General features: G+C 37.4%; 1 protein-coding gene across 7 annotated transcripts in view; it reads left to right on the forward strand.

Annotated features, from left to right (window-relative positions):
* The window catches only part of LOC131060879 (TOM1-like protein 4), a 75,503-nt gene that overhangs the window by 25,539 nt on the left and 29,908 nt on the right, over positions 1-20,056 (forward strand). For all 7 annotated transcript variants that reach the window (XM_057994293.2, XM_059221319.1, XM_059221320.1 and 4 more), the window contains 3 exons: positions 6,872-6,970; positions 7,065-7,178; positions 19,670-19,830. In XM_057994293.2, coding sequence (XP_057850276.2) covers positions 6,872-6,970; positions 7,065-7,178; positions 19,670-19,830 — 374 coding nt within the window. The remainder of the gene's footprint in view (positions 1-6,871; positions 6,971-7,064; positions 7,179-19,669; positions 19,831-20,056) is intronic.

The raw sequence follows: 20,056 nt of genomic DNA on the forward strand, positions 1-20,056 counted from the left end.
TACAAGAATTCAATTGCTAAGCTAAATACAAAGCTACCACTTAGATGGACAATAACAGCATTATATTAGAAGAAAGAACAATCACACGGTTCTAGAATTCAATTGCTAAGCTGAATACAAAGCTACCACTTAGATGAACAACAATGGTATTATAAAGATGCTTGACAATGTCACTCACTTTCAGTTTAATTTATGGAAATAGAAACATAGCTGAACGGTTGAACCAACTTGAACAACAGTTTATATAGCATAAGCATAACTTCCACTATCATTCTCCAGTTTATGATCTGAAAGCACTTATTTATAGGCTACAAATGCCCAATCCTTGGGACTTGTAAATAATCTTTATTTTATTACAGAAAATGAGTTCTATAGCAAAATGCATAAAGGCTGCTGAGAAGCTGAAATTAAAGAAACTTTAAGGCAAATCTAATCATAAAAAAATAATAAAATGAAAACTAAATCAAGGGACCTAAACATAGGCCCTCATCCTCACATGGAAATAGAACACTGAAAATAATGATTGCTGGAAATAGCCATTACTTAAAACAATAAATGTAGCATACGTATGGTCTCAATGATTCCAAAATATTTCCTGCATTACAACTTGATGGATCTTTTGACGAACTTTGAAATCCTTTCTTTTTGTGTCCATCTTTCCAAGTGAGGATTTCTTCCTAGGGTTCATCAATAAACATCCTCAAACCCTAAAAGGTTCAAAAGCCATGGACAATACAACTCAATACTCGAAGATTAAGATTACACTAGAGCTTGATAATCAACTAATGAGACAACAGTAATGTCAAATCAGTAAACCCTAACCCTGACATATTAACATGAACGCTGGCTTGGAATGTTTAGTTTGTGTGAACAGATTTCCACTTATCCATATCAATATCATTTCTTGTTTCTGTATGAATTTTTGAATAAATGTTTCGGGTCGCACCATGAACCATCATTAGGTTGAATGAGAGATTTTAAGGAGATGTAAAATGGAAGGTTGCAAATCAAGACTCACTTTAAAGAAAGGAGAAAGAGTGAGAAGGAGTGAGCACAAGATACGAGGAGGGGGGATAAAAATAAGAAAAAGAGAACAAGAAACAAGGCGGTCAACTATAAAATAAAATATAAAAACCTCATGTAAACATGAATAAAAGTGAAAATGAATATGAGGAAAAATATACCAATTAAATTAATAAAGAGATAAAAAATGAGCAAATGAAAAAATAAGGAAATAAATGGCATAAAAAATGAGCAAACATACAAGAAAATAAAGTGAATAAATAAGAAATGCACAGAAGAATCCTAAAATAAAAAATTAATTAAAAGGATCTATCTACAAACCAAAGATCAAAAAATAAGAAACTACCTATAAATCAAACTAAAATAAACAAGAGAAATAAAAAAAATTAAAAAAATTTGAACAAGAAAGAGATGAAAAAAAGGTTAGAGCAATGAAATCTAGTTCTACCATAAAGAAAAATGGAAAGGAAGAATCTACCTAAAAACTAATAAATAAATATAAAAACAGATATTATGGAAATAGGAAACTACCTATAAACTAAAAATATAAAAAAAATCAAGGTTATAAGGAGACAGGGTACTTTGAGATGCCATAATTAAAAATAATAAACTAATATTTTAAATATATAAAACATAATAAAATAATATTAAACATATAATATAATAAATATTATATATATATTAAAAATATTAATATATGAGGGTTGACCCCATGGTGTGATGGTGAAAAATTGGCATTGTTGATGCCATGAAGGTTCAAACCCCACAGAGGATGGAGAGAGAAGGAACAAGAGAAGGAGGACCCCGCAAAAAGAGGAAGGAGGAGGAGGAGGTGTTGAAGGAGGATGATTGGCATTAATGCCGAGATGGAGGAGGACAATCAAGTGTTAATGTCGGGGAGGAGGTCCCTTGTTTGTGGCCTCACTTGGAGCCAGGGCCATGCTAAAAATCCTTGCATTTCACCAATCAAAAAAATAAAATAATATATGAATATAATGTATTTTATTATTTTACAATATTGCCTTCAACCCTTGTTAATCCATACAGATTATGTATGAATTGAAAGAATAAAAAATTTATTAGAAACTTATAGTTATTATTTTTTAATATTTATTAGAATCTAAAATAATTTATAAATGGAACAGTGAATAAGATTATAGTGAAGCCAAAGAGTTTAAGTTTTTTAAATCTTTATCTTATTATTGTTTCAAATGAACGTTAACCCTAAAAAATATTTATTAGAATCTTATAGTGAAAATTTATGAGAGCATTTCTTATTAGTAGGCTCGAATTCCTTCTTAACAGACTCGGTTTGTATTCTACCAGTGCCCAAATCGAACTTAGCAGCGTCTATTTGTATTGGCTCGCATGTTTTTAGCAATCTTGTAAGTCACGTTGTTTTAATGGGTGTTGTTTTTTGTATTTTTATTGCTTTTTACCTTGAAACTTTCATGGGAGACGACAAAGTGTGAGGCAAGAGACGTGCGAGACGATAGGAGACGTGAGTTCCACGCACCTAGAGAACCCAAGCGACTCTTGAGACGTTTCTAAGACGAGAGACACATTCTAGTCCCGGGGATGCATCCTAGGGGTCGGAGATGCATCTCCCAATAACTATGAGCAAAACTAATAAAAATCAATAAAACAAGAAAGAATATAGAAAAGATAAGATTGAAAAAAAAACACAAAAATCACAAAAAAGGATTAGAAAGAAAACACCCAATGAAGAACTGGAGAAATTGGCAATAAAACCCAATAATATTTATACTTATATATAAATAGAAACTTTAGTATATATATTTAAGAAAACATAACAATACTCAACAAATAATACAGGTAGGAGACAAAAATACTAATAAAAAGAAAAGAAAAATCTTTAAAAACACACAAATATGCGAGAAACATAAAAAATATAAAAAATAAGAAGAAACAAAACTATATTATATTCAAAATAGAAAAGTGAAAATAAGACAAAAATAAAAATACCTAAAAAAGAAGAAATTGAGAATGTGTGTGTGTGTGTGCAAATAGAGGACACGACATGTGAAGAAGACAAAGAAAGCTTGAAAATGTAAAATAACTTGAAAATTAATAAAAGAAAAACTAAAAATAAATGGGCAAAGAAATTGAAACCAAGTCAATATAATAGAGTAAGGTAAGGAGAAGAGAAAAGAGACACAAAAGAGACAAGGATGGGGAATCAAGGAGAAGGGACCAAGCAACGGGGATGACAACAGAGAAGGGGGCAGAGTCTAAGGGGAGGAGACCACAAGAGAGGATGGGAGGAGGGCCTAGAAGAAAGAGAAAACAAAAAGGGGTAGGGGAGATGGGGGGGTGGGCAAAGGGGATGAAAAAGGAAAAAGAAGGCAGCAATGCCAAAGGGACGAAGAGAGGTTAAGAGAGGGTGCGAAGGTGGCTGTTGAGGGAAGATAACAGCGGTTGCCAAGAAAGACTTAAACCCTACCCTTCATCGTGATTGAGGTTGGAGGGGTGATTATAAATTTCTATGGCTTCTTTAAGTTTACTCTTTAGAAGTTGCCCTCTTTAAATTAGGTTTGAGTGTTTTCTAGGCAGATGTGATGCTTGGTAGAGGAGCAGTGTTCAGCTGAGGCAGACTTAAGAATGTGCTCATGTTTGATGTTGGTGCTATGTTCTTTGATTCTAGTGCTGAAAGAGTGGCCCGTTTCGCCAATATAGGGAGAACCACATAAGCAAGCAACTTTGTAGACTCTAAAGACTAAAAAGATATCCCTAGAGTCTTTAAGAGGGGGGATCCGGTTTTTCAAGGTTGAAAAGGGTTTGAAGGCACAAGGAAGGCCCTTCCTAAGAAGAATTTTGGAGATTTTATGAGAAAGGCCCTCAACAAAAGGAAGGGACACTCTATAAAGCACTGAGGGTTGGGAAGAAATGGGATTGGAAATGGCAAGGAGATAGGATTTGGCTTGGTGGAAGGCTCTAGAAGTTTGCTTGCTAGTATACCCATTCAACCTAAAGATTTGACGAAGATAGATCAGCTCTTGGTTTAGGTTTTTTCGTCACAAATTCAATGGGCTCTCAAAGCTAAGCTTTTAAGGATCCCAACCTTTTGGTTGGCATGGTGATGAGAAGAGGAATGAAGACATAAGTTAGTGTGGGTTGCTTTGTGGAACACCCGATGACCAAGGGAGCCATCTGATTTTTTGAGGAGTAAGATGTTGAGGAAAGGCAATTGATTGTCAGATTCTAGCTCCTTGGTAAAATTTTTACAATCAATTGCCTTCCTCGACATCTTACTCCTTAAAAAATCAGATGGCTCCATATGTGTTTGCACAACCTCTCTCTAGCAAAGGCACATGAGGAAAGTCAACCCTCTCTGTGCTAATGGAATTTCTGACATCTTCAATATCATTATTCGCTTAGTCTCTTGGCACTTTGAAGCATTTGTAAATTCTGCCATCCTAGAGATTCCTTGGCAACTAATTTAAATTAGATATATAGATATAGTGAAAGTTAAGACAATGGATGATGTTACTAAAGTTGTTTAGCTCTCAATTTCCAACAGACTTATAGATCTATTTATTATGATATTTCATGTTGGTTGATGGAGGAATGCACTATAGAGGCAAAAAATTGTGAATTTATTGCAATAAATTGCAAACGCATGTTTTTTTCTGTAAAACAGCCAAATGATTTCTAATATGATACCTAATAATTTTCCATTAATTTTCAGTTTCTTGGTAAAAACACTTAGGGTTTGTGGGTTTTATTTCCTGATTTCTGCAGTGAATTTGCTGATTTTTTCCTAAACACAACCAAAATTTTCTCTAACACTAACCCTAATCATAATTCTAACCCAATTTTTTACCAGTTAAATCCTAATTAATTTCAAAAATATTTTTCTTTTGGTTTGCCAATTTATTCTTGAGAAAGATTTTTGCTACCATGGACAGAAGAATGGACAGGGAAGATGAATTGGTTCATCTTCAAGCCATTAGAAGACTGCATGTCCTTGGTTGAGTTCAAAGTGATCCAATGCTATCTTTTATATGTGTAATGTGCTATGTTTGACCTTGGCATGTACCAAGGCCTAAATATAACTTTTTCTTGCAGTACTTTTCACATAGTATCTTCACGACATACCTCAACATGGTGCCTCTTAATGACCAACCATGATTGGAGGGAACACATGATATTTGGACCAAATTTTTTAACTTGTAGTCATCATTGCAAGATCACACGGTTGAATTCAACATGTTGACATCAATTCAAGAACACAAGCTATAGAAATCTAACGGCACCATTGCATTTTCTCTTGTTTTTGGGCCTGAACAAAATGCTATGGTCCTATATCCTAGCATAGGACCATAAAGAATTCAACATGATGGCATCACCGAGAGATCACAAACCATAGGGGTTTTGATGGCATCATTTCATTCTTCCCCAAAATTTAATGAAGCAAACAAGTAACACTTAATTTTGAATCTTGTAACAAATCTATCATGCTTGCAAGTTCAAGCTCTTTGACAGGGTGTCATCATCATGAGACTTCAAAATGGTTATCTGTCATGGTTGTTCTAAGATGGTCTTAAACATTATTGTTTTTTTGAAATGAAACATTGATTTTCAATCTGATTTGCTAGCTTATCTCTTAACTATGGATAAGTAATTATAGATAATTTCACTCAGAGGTCTGCCAAGTTGAGGTGTCAAACTCATCCCTGCTGTCTCAGATTGTGACATAGTGAATTTAACGGAGACTCAGTGTGTCAATACTATGATATTAAAGAATATACGAATCAGTGAAGCTGCAGTCTACACTTACAGTATCCTTTCCTGGTTTTGTATGATCGTTTTTTAGCCATGTGCTAGAAAAGCGCAGATTTTGACTCTTCAAGGAAATGCTGTTGATGTAACATCCCTTTCTATCAATATACTAGTTCAAGTTTTAAAAAACATGCTGTGCAATTTTGAATGCTTATTTAATGCACATTTGTGATGCTCTTATATTTTGCAAATTAATTTGAATATAGAAGCACGATTTATTGAAATAGCCTCATCACAAATTCTTCATTTATAATTTAAATCCTTTTGGGGATGAAGCCGTCTCCTTCATCTAATCGCATTTTATCAGGATCTTTCAAGTAATATATAATCTGAAGTCTAGGTTCATGGATAAATTATATGATATGATTTAGAAAGTTAACTAAAGTTATTAAAGTTCTTGGGTTAATCACACAAGACTGCCTGTCTCAGCTGAGAAACTATATAATAGACTATTAGATAAACTGTTGAAATTAAAAAGAGCACCAATATTAATAGAGAAGATAGGATCAAGCTTAATGGTACATGGAAGCCTATTATTGCCACTTTAAACGAAAATTCATAAATAAGATTAATTCTTGCCAAACATATGTTTCCATCTTTCATAATAATAAGCCAACCTGAAACCTAAATATGCTATAATATGAATAATTTATCCCTGCTATTTAAGAAAGTTGTTCTGAATCATTTTTGCTCACCATTGGTGATGGGTTGAGAAGTTACATTCTGAACTGCTAGATCCAAAATTCTCATTTTCTCAACATATTCTACTGCAAAATCCTATTTAACCATATATGTTTTAAGTTTCTAGCTATTGTAATTTGTTTACACAAAGCTATGTTTTAATTTGCTTTCTCAGAGTGTTTGCACAGATATCTCCTTTCTTTGATTTTGATTAACAATATTAATTACAGACAAATATTATTCGAGTAGAAAGTCTTCAATATTGTTTTAAATATTCAGTGTCATCATTTTCTATTATGCAAAATGTCAGGCTTATATATAATTTTTCTTTTTTAATTTGATATGGAACTGATTTTGTTTTCAGTTGATAGAGACATTGATAAAAAATTCTGGGGATAACATCCATTTGCAAGTAGTCGAGCGAGGAATTCTAAATGAAATGGTGAAGATAGTGAAGAAAAAGGTATGCCCAGTTTTCTTTTCCTCACAATTTTCCTATAAGATCTAGTATTTTATTGTGATTAATTGATTTCTAAATTGAACGTTTGTTCATGTAGCCGGATAAGGAGACACAAGAAAAAATATTGGTCCTTCTAAATGAATGGAAAGAATCTTTTGGGGGACCACGAGGAAAATTTCCACAATATTACGATGCATACCATGAATTAGTTGTAAGTATGATATCTTGTCAAATATTAAAAATCCTCTTTACTCTTGGATCACATTTATTTTTTACATTCTTCTTTGTCATTAGGACAGCAAAAGTTTTTCTTTTTGATTATAAATACGGGCTTCTATTCATTTCCTAATTTCTTTGCTTCTCATATATTAAACACTAATATTAGAACTTGCATTTATTAAACCTTAACAAGACAATGCACAGTCTTGCTAGTATGAGAAAAGTTCCCACAATATATACCAAAACATAGTCATAAATCCAATCTCATTGGAGACAATGTAATACAAGGAGAAATACAAGAGGTGTCTTTGAATGGATGTTAGCAGATGAACAAATAGATGGAGAGGATGTTGGGTGTGTGGGTTGGAAACAATCGTACAAAAATCTTGTACATAACTTCCTAACACAGTAAATATTTTGTCATATGCATAGTACATACGAAGTCACTAGTTTCATTTCTACACACAACAACAGTTAACCATATATCAACTAATGCCATACTAACAAATGTTTTATGTCTTATTCTATGCCTGCATCTGTGACCCTGTAGGACTTGTTAGAACTAAGCATCCTTGTCTAATAGAATATTAAAATAATGTTAATTTTAGTATTAATGCTCAATAGTGTATATTCTATTTTAGTCAGATCGTCTTCGATCTTCTCAGCAGTTCTTATTAGAAACTTGCTATTCTTGTAAATATCCTTGTATTATTTATGAGCGTCTTGCTCATTCTGATAATCAATCAATTCTTTGAAATCCATTGCGTGTCTCACATTGTTTTATGGTATCAGAGCGGTAGTGATTTGGAGCGAAATTTTCCTGTAATTCACATTTTTGTGTGAGGACCTGTAATACACATTTTCGTGTGAGGGCCTATAATTCACGTTTTTGTGTGGGGGCTATCGCCTGGTTTTTCTGTGCGTTTGTGCTCGCACTATAACTCCCGCGTGACCTGTTTTTTGTGTGCCCGCACTATAACTCCCGCGCGAGCTGCAGGGTCGTCGCGTTTCTCTTTCGCGACCTATTTTTTCCGTGACCTGCAGGGTCATCGCGCTTCTGCAACTTGTGTGCGGCGTCGCAGACTTCGAACAAACTCCGGCGTCGCCTCCACCGGCGTCGCGACTTGCAACAGACTTTGGCATTGCGTGCGTCTGCAGACTTCGGCGTCGCCACCTCCGGTGTCGTGACCTGCAACTCACCCCCTTTGCAAACGCGTGACCTGCAACTTGCGACCTGCACCTTCGGCGACGGTTGTTTTTTTGCATAATCTGCAAAACCCACGACCTTCTGTTTCGATGAAGGTGTTTACCTTATTTTTTTTCATCGAAAATAAATTTTTCTTACAGAATCTTGCTGGGTTTTTCGAAACCTAATCTGGGTAGTTGTCCGTTTTTTCTAGGTACCTCGATTTTTGTGCCTCGATTTTTGAGCCCGTAGATTTAGATTCTGACAGCAGATTCCTTTTGGGTTTTTCACACAAATTTGTGGGTTGTCTTTGGTTTTTTCTAGGTCAGCCGATTTTTTTTTTGGGAAACGTGCAAATGGCTTCTCTCACCAATCTGATGTTAGAAGGCAGTCAACGCTTTAATGGTCACAATTACAACATCTGGAAACAGCGTATGTTGACCATTTTTGAATATAGGCGTCTTGACCAGCTTGTGTTGGGAAAAGAGCTCAGTCCTGGTACACCTGGTGCAGATCAAGATAAGTTTGATGAACGCAATCGGGAGGCAGTTATGCTTCTCAAACTCTCAGTGACTGATGATCAGTTACCGCAGATTCCTTCCGGCAAGACAGCTTCCGACATCTGGAAGCATTTGAAGGAATTGCATGAGACATCCGACAAGAGCTGAGTATTCTTTCTAAAGAATCAGCTGTTCTCCATTATGATGGACGAACGTATGTCCTTACAGGAACACCTCACGAGGATTAAGGACATTCGAGATCAGCTCGAAGCTATTGGTCGGACTATGGAGGAAGAAGACATGGTAGTAATCACTCTGAAAAGTCTTCCGAAATCATATGAATACTTCATTGAGACCCTCAATATTACTTCCACTAATGTTGATCTGAAGTTTTCAGAATTGTGCACCAAACTTCTATAGCAGGATCGCTGAAAACAACAGTTTGGTAGCGGTACTACATCAGCCTCCTCGGAAAATACCTTCACAGCTCAATCCTTTCAGAAGGATAAAGGCAAATTTCAGTCCTCTCAGTCTTCTCAGCAGAAAGGCTCTTCTCAGACACAGGATGGAGCTAAGAAGAAGAATGTGCAGTGCAATTACTGTCACAAGTACGGCCATATGAAGAAAGATTGCCGTCAGAGGCTCGCTTCTGAACAAAAGAAGCAGGGAGGGTCACACCAGAAGGCGCATGTTGTTGAACATTCCGAGCAGAAAGAGTCTGCCTTTTATGCCTTTATGGCTAAGAGGTCTTCAGATCATGTCAGGTCTTCTGCTTGGTACATCGACTCTGGTGCATCACGTCACTTTTCTCATCGGCGTGACTGGTTTACAGACTTCTCACCTTTCAGTGATTTCGTTGTATTTGGCGGAGGTGAGGAGTATACAGTTGTTGGCAGAGGCACTGTTCAGATACAGTCTGGTGGCAGGACTCTCCTTTTTCTGAATGTGTACTATGGTCCTGGAATGGAACTTAATCTGCTCTCTGTCAGCTAGATTATGAGGAATTCTCCTCAACTAGATGTGGTGTTCAGTGCTCACAAGTGCTCCATCATTGATCGGGAGACTCGTCTTACTGTTGTTGTTGGTCTAGAGGATCATGGCCTATATAGGCTTCTTGACACTGGTGATTCTCCTGAAGTGGCTCTGGCAGCTCGTGTTTCTCCTCTTAGCACTTTGTGGCATCAGAGATATGGACATCTCAACATTCAGTATCTCTCTCAGCTATCTCGGGAGGGACTTGTTTCAGGGTTACCTGATATTCAGACTCAGCATCTTGGAGTATGTGGCGCCTGTCAAGCTGGCAAACAGCATCGAACTTCATTCACACATGGAAAGTCTTGGCGTGCATCTAAGGTACTTCAATTACTTCATGCTGATATTTGTGGTCCTATGAATACATCTTCTATTACTGGTTGCAAATACTTTTTGCTTATTGTAGATGATTTTAGTAGAAAGATGTGGGTGTACTTTCTTAAACACAAATCAGATGTATTTAGTATCTTTCAGAAGTTTAAGTCCTTTGTTGAAAAAGAGTCTGGACATAGTATCATTACTCTTAGGACAAATAACGGGGGGGAATTTTGTTCTTCTGCATTCTCCAACTTCTGTGATACCCATAGCATCAAACGCCAGTTGACTACACCCTACACTCCTTAGCAAAACAGTGTTGTCGAGCGTCGCAATCGTACGGTTGTTGAGATGGCTCGCTCTATGTTACAACACAGGAGTGTTCCGAATAAGTATTGGGCTGAAGCAGTGTTTACTGCTGTCTACCTTCTTAACCGTTCTCCTACTCAGGCTGTTAAGGGGAAGACTCCAGAAGAGGTTTGGTCTGGTCGGAAGCCTCAGATCAGCCACCTGAAGGTTTTTGGTTCTGTTGCCTATGTTTGGATTCCAGATGCTAAGCGATCCAAGTTGGATTCTGTTGTGACGTTTTCACACATCGCCCCATTGCAAATGGGGACCCATGTTTTTTGTTCGTTTTCGCTTTGCTTTTTTAGGGTTTTGTTAGTTTGTTAGTTGTCTGGATTTAGGGTCAAGCCTTAGGGTTTTAATTACCATCTTTTCAGGCCAGAATCCAGTCAGTTTTGAGAGCTTTTTGAATTTCCTTTTCTAGAATGCAAATTTTGAATGCAATGAATTCGCCAGAATGGTCTAATTTTCAATTGGAATGTTGATGTAGAGCTTAAATTTGTCTAAGTGTTGAAGATGAAATGTGAATTTTTGTCCAATTGAATATTTTTGACCAAATTTTGACATTTTTGATTTTTGATCCTAGGCATCTCAAATGATTTGTTTTCACCTTGTGAAGTGTTAAAATGTGTAAAATCATGTTATTTTGGCCTGTAGGAGCAAAATCGCTCCCGTCCTTCAGTGAAGGACGGGAGCTCGTTTTCAAATATCTTACTATTCCTGCAGGGTCAAGATGAATTACGAATTGGAAGTGATGGAGAAAGGCGAGATCTTTCCATTGAATATAAATTGAAGATTTTCATGAGCACAGAAATGCCTCCAGGAGCAAAATCGCTCCTGTCCCTCAGTGAAGGACCGGAGCTTAAAATCAAATATTGCTTTGTCCTTGCAGGATTTTAACGTCTTGACGATGTGAAAAGGTCCAAAGAGGTACATTTTATCAAATGAATATAACTTGAAGTGCTGTCGGGGAGATCACATGGATAAGCAAGTCCGGCTTGAGTGAGGTCCTGATCCTGAAATTTGGCTAAGTCTGGAATGTCCTGACCCTGAAATTTGACTAAGTCTGGAAACTGAAAAAACCTCCAAAAACTAGATTTTGCAATATAACTCCTGGAGGTCTGAAACCACTCTCAAACATCCTGAAAGTATATATGGAATATAACTTAAAGTATAAGTGACATTTCCTTTCTTATACTTAAATGTTATATTCCATTAAAATTGTCCTGATCGAGAGTGCGACAAGTCAAATTTCGCTCCTGTCCTTCTCCAAGGGTCCAGAGCGAAATGCGCTCCTGTCCCTCTCCAAGGGACCAAGGCGAATCGCTCGTGTCCCTCACCAAGGGTCCAGAGCGGAAATGCTTAGTTGAGCCATTCCTGACCTTGTTTGGACGAATCGAGACATCAAAGGCATGGTGAAGGACGAAATGAGCATGATAGAACATCCAGACTTGATCAAAAACAATGAAATGATGAAGTTTTGCCTAGAGGGTCAAATTCGCTCCTGTCCCTCACTGAAGGACCAGAGCGAAGTTCTTCATAAGGTGCGTCCTGAACAAAGACCAAGCAAATTTTATGTTCGAAGGCAAGAAAGGAGGTCAATCGAACCCGTTGAAGACAAATTGAAGATTATCAAACGTCAACAAAGGACCAAAATGCTTAAGTTCGCTCCTGTCCCTCAGGAAGGGACCAGAGCGATTTTTGTTGTAGAGGATTTTCTCGCCAAATTTCAACCAATCTCAAGGCATGAATGAATGAAAGGAGGCATTGCGAATCCGTTGAATATAATTTTCGAAGGTGATGAAGTGAAATGAGGCCCACAAGAGCAAGATCGCTCCTGTCCCTCTCCAAGGGACCAGGGCGATATGATAAGTATGATGCCGTTCCTTTAAGTTCAAGACACTCCAAGTTCGAATACAAGGTGGTGAAGACATTTTAAGCCGTCCTAATCAAGCGCAAAGTATCAAAGGTTGCTAACATTGAAGAATTTACACCAAGATTCCCAGTTCGCTCCTGTCCCTCAGGGAGGGACCAGAGCGAAATTTGCATAAAGGCTCTAAATTTTGAAAATTGATCACGTTCCAAGTGTCCAAGGGAATCAAAAGGACTTCATTTTACGCGATGAAAGTGATGGCAAGTTGAAGAACGCAAGAACAAACTCAAAACCTTGAGGATCGCTCCTGTCCCTCAGGAAGGGACCAGGGCGATATTTGCCAAAGCACTCATTTTCCTTCGGAGATCATGACAAAACAAACTTGCAAAAGGTTCAAAACGTTGTTTAAAGGATAATGGACAAGGAATTGATATCAAGAACGAAGAATCTCACGTAAAAGAATGGAGATCGCTCCTGTCCCTCTCCAAGGGACCAGGGCGATAATGGTCATGAGATGCACTTGTTCGCACAAGAAAGAAATTCAAGCTTGAAGGACCCAACAAACATCGCAAAATCAACGTGGAGATGAGGACCTTGGACGTAAAAATGCAAGAATTATGATTAAATTGATGGATCGCTCCTGTCCCCCAGTCAGGGACCAGGGCGATGAGGTACGTATCTTCTCACTTTTTCATTTTGGCGCTTAAAACACATTTTTTAATTTATTTAAATGCTAACAAAATCGATATTTTATTAAAAATAGCATTTAAATATTGCGCTTAATGTTAATTAATTATTTTGCCTTGTAAAAATCGAATTTATCAATTTAAATGATAAAGGCATTTAATTAATTATTTATTAATTAATAAAAATCAAGAGGAGCGCTTAGATAGGGAGGTCGGCCTTTATTATTTAATTAAAAATCGTTTAAAAGTGCTTTATTTCACAAAAGTCGGCCTTAGGGTGAATGATGAGAGGCGCTTATATAAGAGAGGTGAAAGATTTTTTATTTTCACATTATCATTTTTTATCATCTCAAGTGCGATTTAAGGAAGACAAAGGGAGAAGTGCAAAGTTGTGTTCAAGGAGGTGCGAATTTATATCCAAAGGAAGGCGTTAGTACTATCTAAGGAAGTGCGAACTTGTCCAAGGCATTGGATATCACGTCAAAGACATATCAAAGATGGCGAAATTGCTAACTTGAAGAGGAGATCACGTCCAAGACTTGAAGGGTGGTGAAGTTGATAAGAGGAACGTTCTTTTGAAGATCACATCAAGACCATCGAATTTCAAATTTTGCCTAGGCGAATTCCTTTATTTTGCATTTTAGAGTTAAGCTCTCAAAGAGGTATGGTGATATGGATTTATTGTTTTGATTTTGAACGTTGATCGTCATTGCCTTAATTTTGAAATTTTGTTTTTCCTTAGCTCAGTCTTTTTTAGGAAATGATTAATAAAGGACTTATCATTAAGTTTCCTAAAAAATTGCTCTCTAATTTATGTTATGTATTGCAAAATCATGTTACTAATTTTGAAATGTTGTGTAGGCATCAAATGGAGATCTCATCAAGAAAAATCAAGCCGGATCAAGGACGGTCTTCGCCAGGACGGTCTTCGCAAGGACGATCAAGCCAAGACATGGGCGACCTCTTTCAATCTAGCGTTCCAAGGCGAGGTACATCATCTTCCTGCACATCAATGACGCAAGGAGTTAGGACAAGGGCTCGTTGAAGAAGCAAATAATTCCAGATGAATTAATTAAAGCAAGCTTCTCAACAACATCAAGTTGAATATTTACCAAAGTTACAAGTGTCAGATGAGGTGGCATCCTAGTTATCACGTCTCCAATCAGTGAGGTCCATCTCAGCATGTCCAGATTCAATGTACTTAACTCATGGAAGGTGGCACAAACTCCGATGTACCTACCCCGGCTATCCATTGGTCGATTTTTCTAGAAGGGACATGTGTCCAAGCAATACAATTTTATCATTGGTCAAGCATTAAATGTTATGTAATGGTTGTAACAAACCCTAATTAGGGTTTTCATTGTAAAATCTTGGCCATTGATCTTGAATTGATCTAAGCCATCAAATTGTATTGTGGGCACTATATAAGCCCAGGCATTTCATTTGTAAAGGCTAATAATTGGAGATGATTAGAGAGAGAGTTGTAAATAATTGGAAGAGTTAGAATATAGTTGATAGAATAGCAATTAGAGTAGAATAGGAGGACAAGGCAAGAAATTGTTGCCATTGATTGTAAACAAACTCCATTTTCATTGAAGTAATGGTGAAATATGTCGTTTTTCTTGCAATTTGCATGGTTTCTTGTTGAGTCTTCAATCTTAGATGGTAGATGATTAGATGAATGGAGGAAATGTGATTGATTGATGGTGGAATTCGTACATCCATACTACTAGCAGTTTGTTGATTGCAGACTTGCCTTGCGTAGTCAACTGGAATCATTCAGCCTAAGCTCAATTTCAATTTGTTGCCTCTTCATTGATATGCATCAACTTGGATGGTATCTATGCCTGCGGTGATAATTTGAACATCATAAAGCTCCCCTTAGAAGATCGCACTAGTCTTGTGTAGATGTTCCATTGATGTCAAAACAAGACCTAGTTAGAGTTTCATCAAAAATCCAATCATTGCTCCTACATTCTTAGTATTAGGATTAGATCCTCTCTTCGCCCTTATCCTTTTTCTATTTTTCAAATCCAAGTTAGTAAGAGCCTGTGTCCAGCAAAGCAGATCGGAAGTTCAATGTAAGTCCCCTTGTGATTCCAGCAAATCACATCATACCACTGGAGCTTGTCCACACGTGGAGACCCCACTAAAAGAACCTTGGAGTCTACCTAACTGATCCTTTACGCGAATCTTCAGCAGTTAGAGACTATTTTCTCAAGAGAGGATAAGATGCCTTTAGGTATTTTATTCTGTGTATGATTGTGTACAAAATACACGTCAACAGATTCCAAAAGTCAGAAACTCATGATGACAGGATACAGTGATCACCATAAGGCCTACAGACTGATAGATATAGACACTGAACGTCTTATCTTCAGTCGTGATGTTGTATTTGATGAAGACAGAGGATTCTTTCAATCCCCTTCTTCTGAGCAAAGTTCTGAGGATCAGCCTCACAGTGTTCTTATTCCATTAGGTTCGCCTGATGGGAGGGATGATGCAGAATCTATTTTCGATGATGCACTACCTGAGTTCCCTCCGGAGAATAATCCTCCTCTTGCTGCTCCTGTTCCTGATCCTGAGCCTCTTCCAGCTCCTCCAGATGTTCGCACTTCTACTCTCCGGCCTAAATGGTGGGCCAAGACCATTGGTGATCTCAGGGATACTGAGCTCATTGAGGGTAGAACCTCCCGTAATAAGAGCAAACAGCAGCATACAGTCAATTTTGCTCTCATGGCTAACATACACAGTGTTTTTGAGCCTCAGACATACTCAGAGGCTAAAGGTATACCTGAGTAGGAACAGGCTATGGAAGCTGAGTTCCAGAGTCTTCAGAAGAATCACACTTGGGCCCTTTCTGATCTTCCTTCAGGGAAGAAGCCCATTCGCTGCAAATGGGTGTACAAAGTAAAATACAAAGCTGATGGAACCCTAGACAAGTATAAGGCTCGTCTTGTTGCTCGTGGGTTCTCACAAAAAGAAGGCATTGACTACGAGGAGACTTTTGCTCCTACAGCCAAAATGAGTACCATACGGCTCGTTCTTGCCTTGGCAGCCCAGTTCAATTGGAAAGTCCATCAGATGGACGTCAAGAGTGCTTTTTTGAATGGTGACTTACAGGAAGAAGTCTACATGACGCAACCCCCAGGATTCAAGGTTGCTGGTCAAGAACAGAAGGTCTGTAGACTAGTCAAAGCACTTTATGGTCTGAAACAAGCTCCTCGAGCTTAGTACATGAAAATTGATAAGTACCTGACAAATCATGGCTTTCAGTGGAGTCCATCTGATGCAAACTTGTATATCAAGCATTCTAGTAATGATATTCTGTTTGTGGTTGTCTATGTGGATGACTTAATCATTACTGGCAGTTCAGCACATTTGATCACTGGGATCAAACAGGATTTGTGCCGCACCTTTGATATGACAGATTTGGGACTTCTACATTACTGCTTAGGAGTTGAAGTCTGGCAGACTGAGCACAGTATCTTTCTCTCTCAGTCCAAGTATGCCAAAAGTTTTGTGGACAGGTTCAGAATGCAGGATTGCAAACCTGCCTCTACTCCTATGGAACCCGGGCTCAAACTTTCAGCTCAGTCATCCTCACCAGTTGTGGATGAATCTCTGTTCAGGCAACTAGTGGGCAGCCTCATCTATCTTACTGCCACTAGACCTGACATCAGTTTTGCAGTGAGCTACATTTCACGCTTCATGACAGCTCCCAAGGCTGATCATTGGTTAGCAGCGAAGCGTGTGTTGCGTTATGTGAGTGGCACTCCTGATTATGGACTTCTGTACACTCAGAGTTCTGATCCTATACTCAGTGGTTACACAGATTCAAACTGGGCAGGTTCGGTTGATGACCGTAAGTCTACAGCAGGGTATGTGTTTAGTTTGGGATCTGGTGCTGTCACATGGACTAGTAAGAAGCAGCAGGCAGTGGCTCTCTCCTCGACAGAAGCAGAGTATCGGGGAGCAGTTAAGGCATCTTGTGAGGCGGTTTGGCTTCGACGAATGCTTGCGGATATGCATGTCTCCCAGGCAGGTCCTACTCCCTTGTTCTGTGATAATCAGGGAGTGCTCAAACTCGCCAAGAATCCAGTCTTCCATGAAAGAACCAAGCATGTGGAAACGCATTGTCACTATATTCGATAGCTAGTTGAAGACGGATCCATCCAGTTGCTGTATGTTCCTACCTCGGAGTAGCCAGCAGACATCTTCACCAAGCCCCTTGGTCCTGATAAATTTGTAAAATTCAGGGGGTCTATAGGTGTAGTTAATAGATTGAGCAAGGGAGGGTAATAGAATATTAAAATAATGTTAATTTTAGTATTAATGCTCAATAGTGTATATTCTATTTTAGTCAGATTGTCTTCGATCTTCTCAGCAGTTTCTTATTAGAAACTTGCTATTCTTGTAAATATCCTTGTATTATTTATGAGCGTCTTGCTCATTCTGATAATCAATCAATTCTTTGAAATCCATTGCGTGTCTCGCATTGTTTTATTGTCAACATTCACACATTAATTGGATGTTGAGAAATGGCAACTAGTTTGGCTGATTAAGCTAGAGCAAAAGGAATGCATTTGTGAATTTATTGTTGACCAATATGAAAGAGCATCTAGTTTGGTTTGGTTTGTTGACAATCTTCCGCTAGGTAAAAAGTAAGAAAAATCAAATCAAGGCAAAAGTCTAACAGATATAAATAAGAGATGAGGAACAAGAATACTTAACAATGGTTGTTTTCATTCATATGCTGGCTTTTCTTTTAGGGTGGAGATTTGTATATGAACTTGAACATTATTAAACAATGACAGCCAGATCAGACCTGCTAGAGTTGCAAGTTTAAAACTGCACAGAAGCCATTATGATATTGCCCCATGTTATAACCATGAAGAGTGGGTAAGTAGTCACAATTTGGCATTAGTGCATCTAATCAAGGTGGAGAACCCTGTTCTCTGTTTGTTTGGACAAGCCATGTAGTAGATAGTGATACTTTGAAGAGCATATAGCTGAACATTGATTGCAGATAGACCAGTTGAGCCAGAATCCTGGTTATAGGTGAATTCTTGAATTGTAATGCATGCTGCATCAGTGGGTTTCTGGACAATCCATCATTATAGAATTTCTCCACCTGTACCTCATTTGGGTTCTTGCATAGCTCTATCACATATTATTTAATATAACGATTCCCTGCTATCTTGAAAGGAAAATAACATGAAGGACCAAGAAAGAACTAATCAATGAGCAATTGTTTGAAGGTAGAATATTTCTATAAAGTGAGAAGCCAAAATCAAGAGCAATCACACCATAATCCAAGAAGGAAACAAAAGATTTGTAAGGGTGAAAAAGCAAAGAAAAAATCCTCATGATTATGAAGATGGTATAAAGCCTAAGAAAATACAATGAGAGAAAGAGAGAGTGATCTTAGCATAGAAATGCTTCCATGGAAGAAATGAGAGAAGCACCTCAAATATATAGAGGTGAGAGAGGAGTTGCAAATGTAACTCCCAAGTCTAAGGATGCCATCTGGCATCCTATGTGTGTGCAAAGTGGCACAATCCTCATAAGGAGGAAATCTAATATTCCACATATTTGGAATAAATAAAATGAGCTGTGAGAACTCAAATAAGACAAAGGATTTGTAGGGATTCCTTAGGAATATTCCTACAAGCAACAACAAAAAAATGAAATTAACTTTACCAAGTAAAGATTAATTCCTAACATATCTTGTAGTAATTTAGTATTTACTAAAACCATGTAAGCTTAAAAAAAATTAATGCAATCAAAGATTAGTTTTGTTTCATGTAGTTTATATTGGTTCCATATTCCATTTGTAAAGGTATAAAGATCATTCTACTCTTGTTTTGGTCTAAGCCACTTCAAGTTGGGATTATTCAGTGCATTCTGTAAGTGCCATTTTTGGAATGACAAAAGAAAGTTTACTCGTGATTCACCATCAGGCACATTCATAGATTGTAAGAAACACCTATATTTTGAACTGTTTTATTCAATTTACAATTGTTTTTTCAATATTTCTTGATTATGAGAAAGTCCTTAACCTTGACCATTTTGTAGTTGCTAACTTATCTTGAAAATGTTAAATAGTAAGCAACTGTGTAATCTGGAGTATCATTCCTTTTTTGGTCTCTTCTTTCAAAATTTTGTTCTCTCATTTGTGAAACCCATGATGAAAACTGGAGGAAATTAAAGTCATTCTATTGCTCCATGGAAAAGGCTTCTAAAGCATCATTCATTCACATGTGAGATAAAGCAAATTGTACTTACAGTCTTCAATTTATAAGTGGAGCATACTTAATTTATAAAGTGAAACGCTTTTCATGCCCAAGTGTTTCTTATCAATTATCACATGTAAAGCTACGTGGATATATTGTATTCCATAACTATCAGGATTTGTTTTTTCTTTGCACTCTTATTTTGTTATAGTATAAATCTGGAAATTAGGGATATCTTTTATAAATGTCTTTTGATATATGGAAGAGTTATTATGGCCACTAGGTAGATTTGATGATGGCATAATTACAGCGTGCAGGAGTCAAATTTCCACAAAATCTGGATAGTTCTTCTGTGGTATTGGAAAATCAGGACACACTGCCAAACCCTCTGAATCCTCAATCTTCCACTTCTCCAGATTATGGCACCAAATTTACTGAGGCATCAACAGAATCTAATCTTCCAGGATTGAAGTAAGCACATTTTCATCTGATTCTGTGATTTATATTTTCATTTCTGTGTATCTAATGGCAATAGTACGTAAACTATTTGTGTCTTACCTGGAATGCTTTTTGTTTTATGCATGTTGAGTTTCAAGAGCAGACCAGGTCAATTCCAAGTGGTATCAAAATAATAATGTGGCCATTTTAATATCTTATAGTTGCTTTTGGCATCAATGATTATCTTCTCATGGGTAGC

The sequence above is a fragment of the Cryptomeria japonica genome, chromosome 5 (assembly GCF_030272615.1).
Source record: "Cryptomeria japonica chromosome 5, Sugi_1.0, whole genome shotgun sequence".
NCBI lineage: Eukaryota > Viridiplantae > Streptophyta > Pinopsida > Cupressales > Cupressaceae > Cryptomeria > Cryptomeria japonica.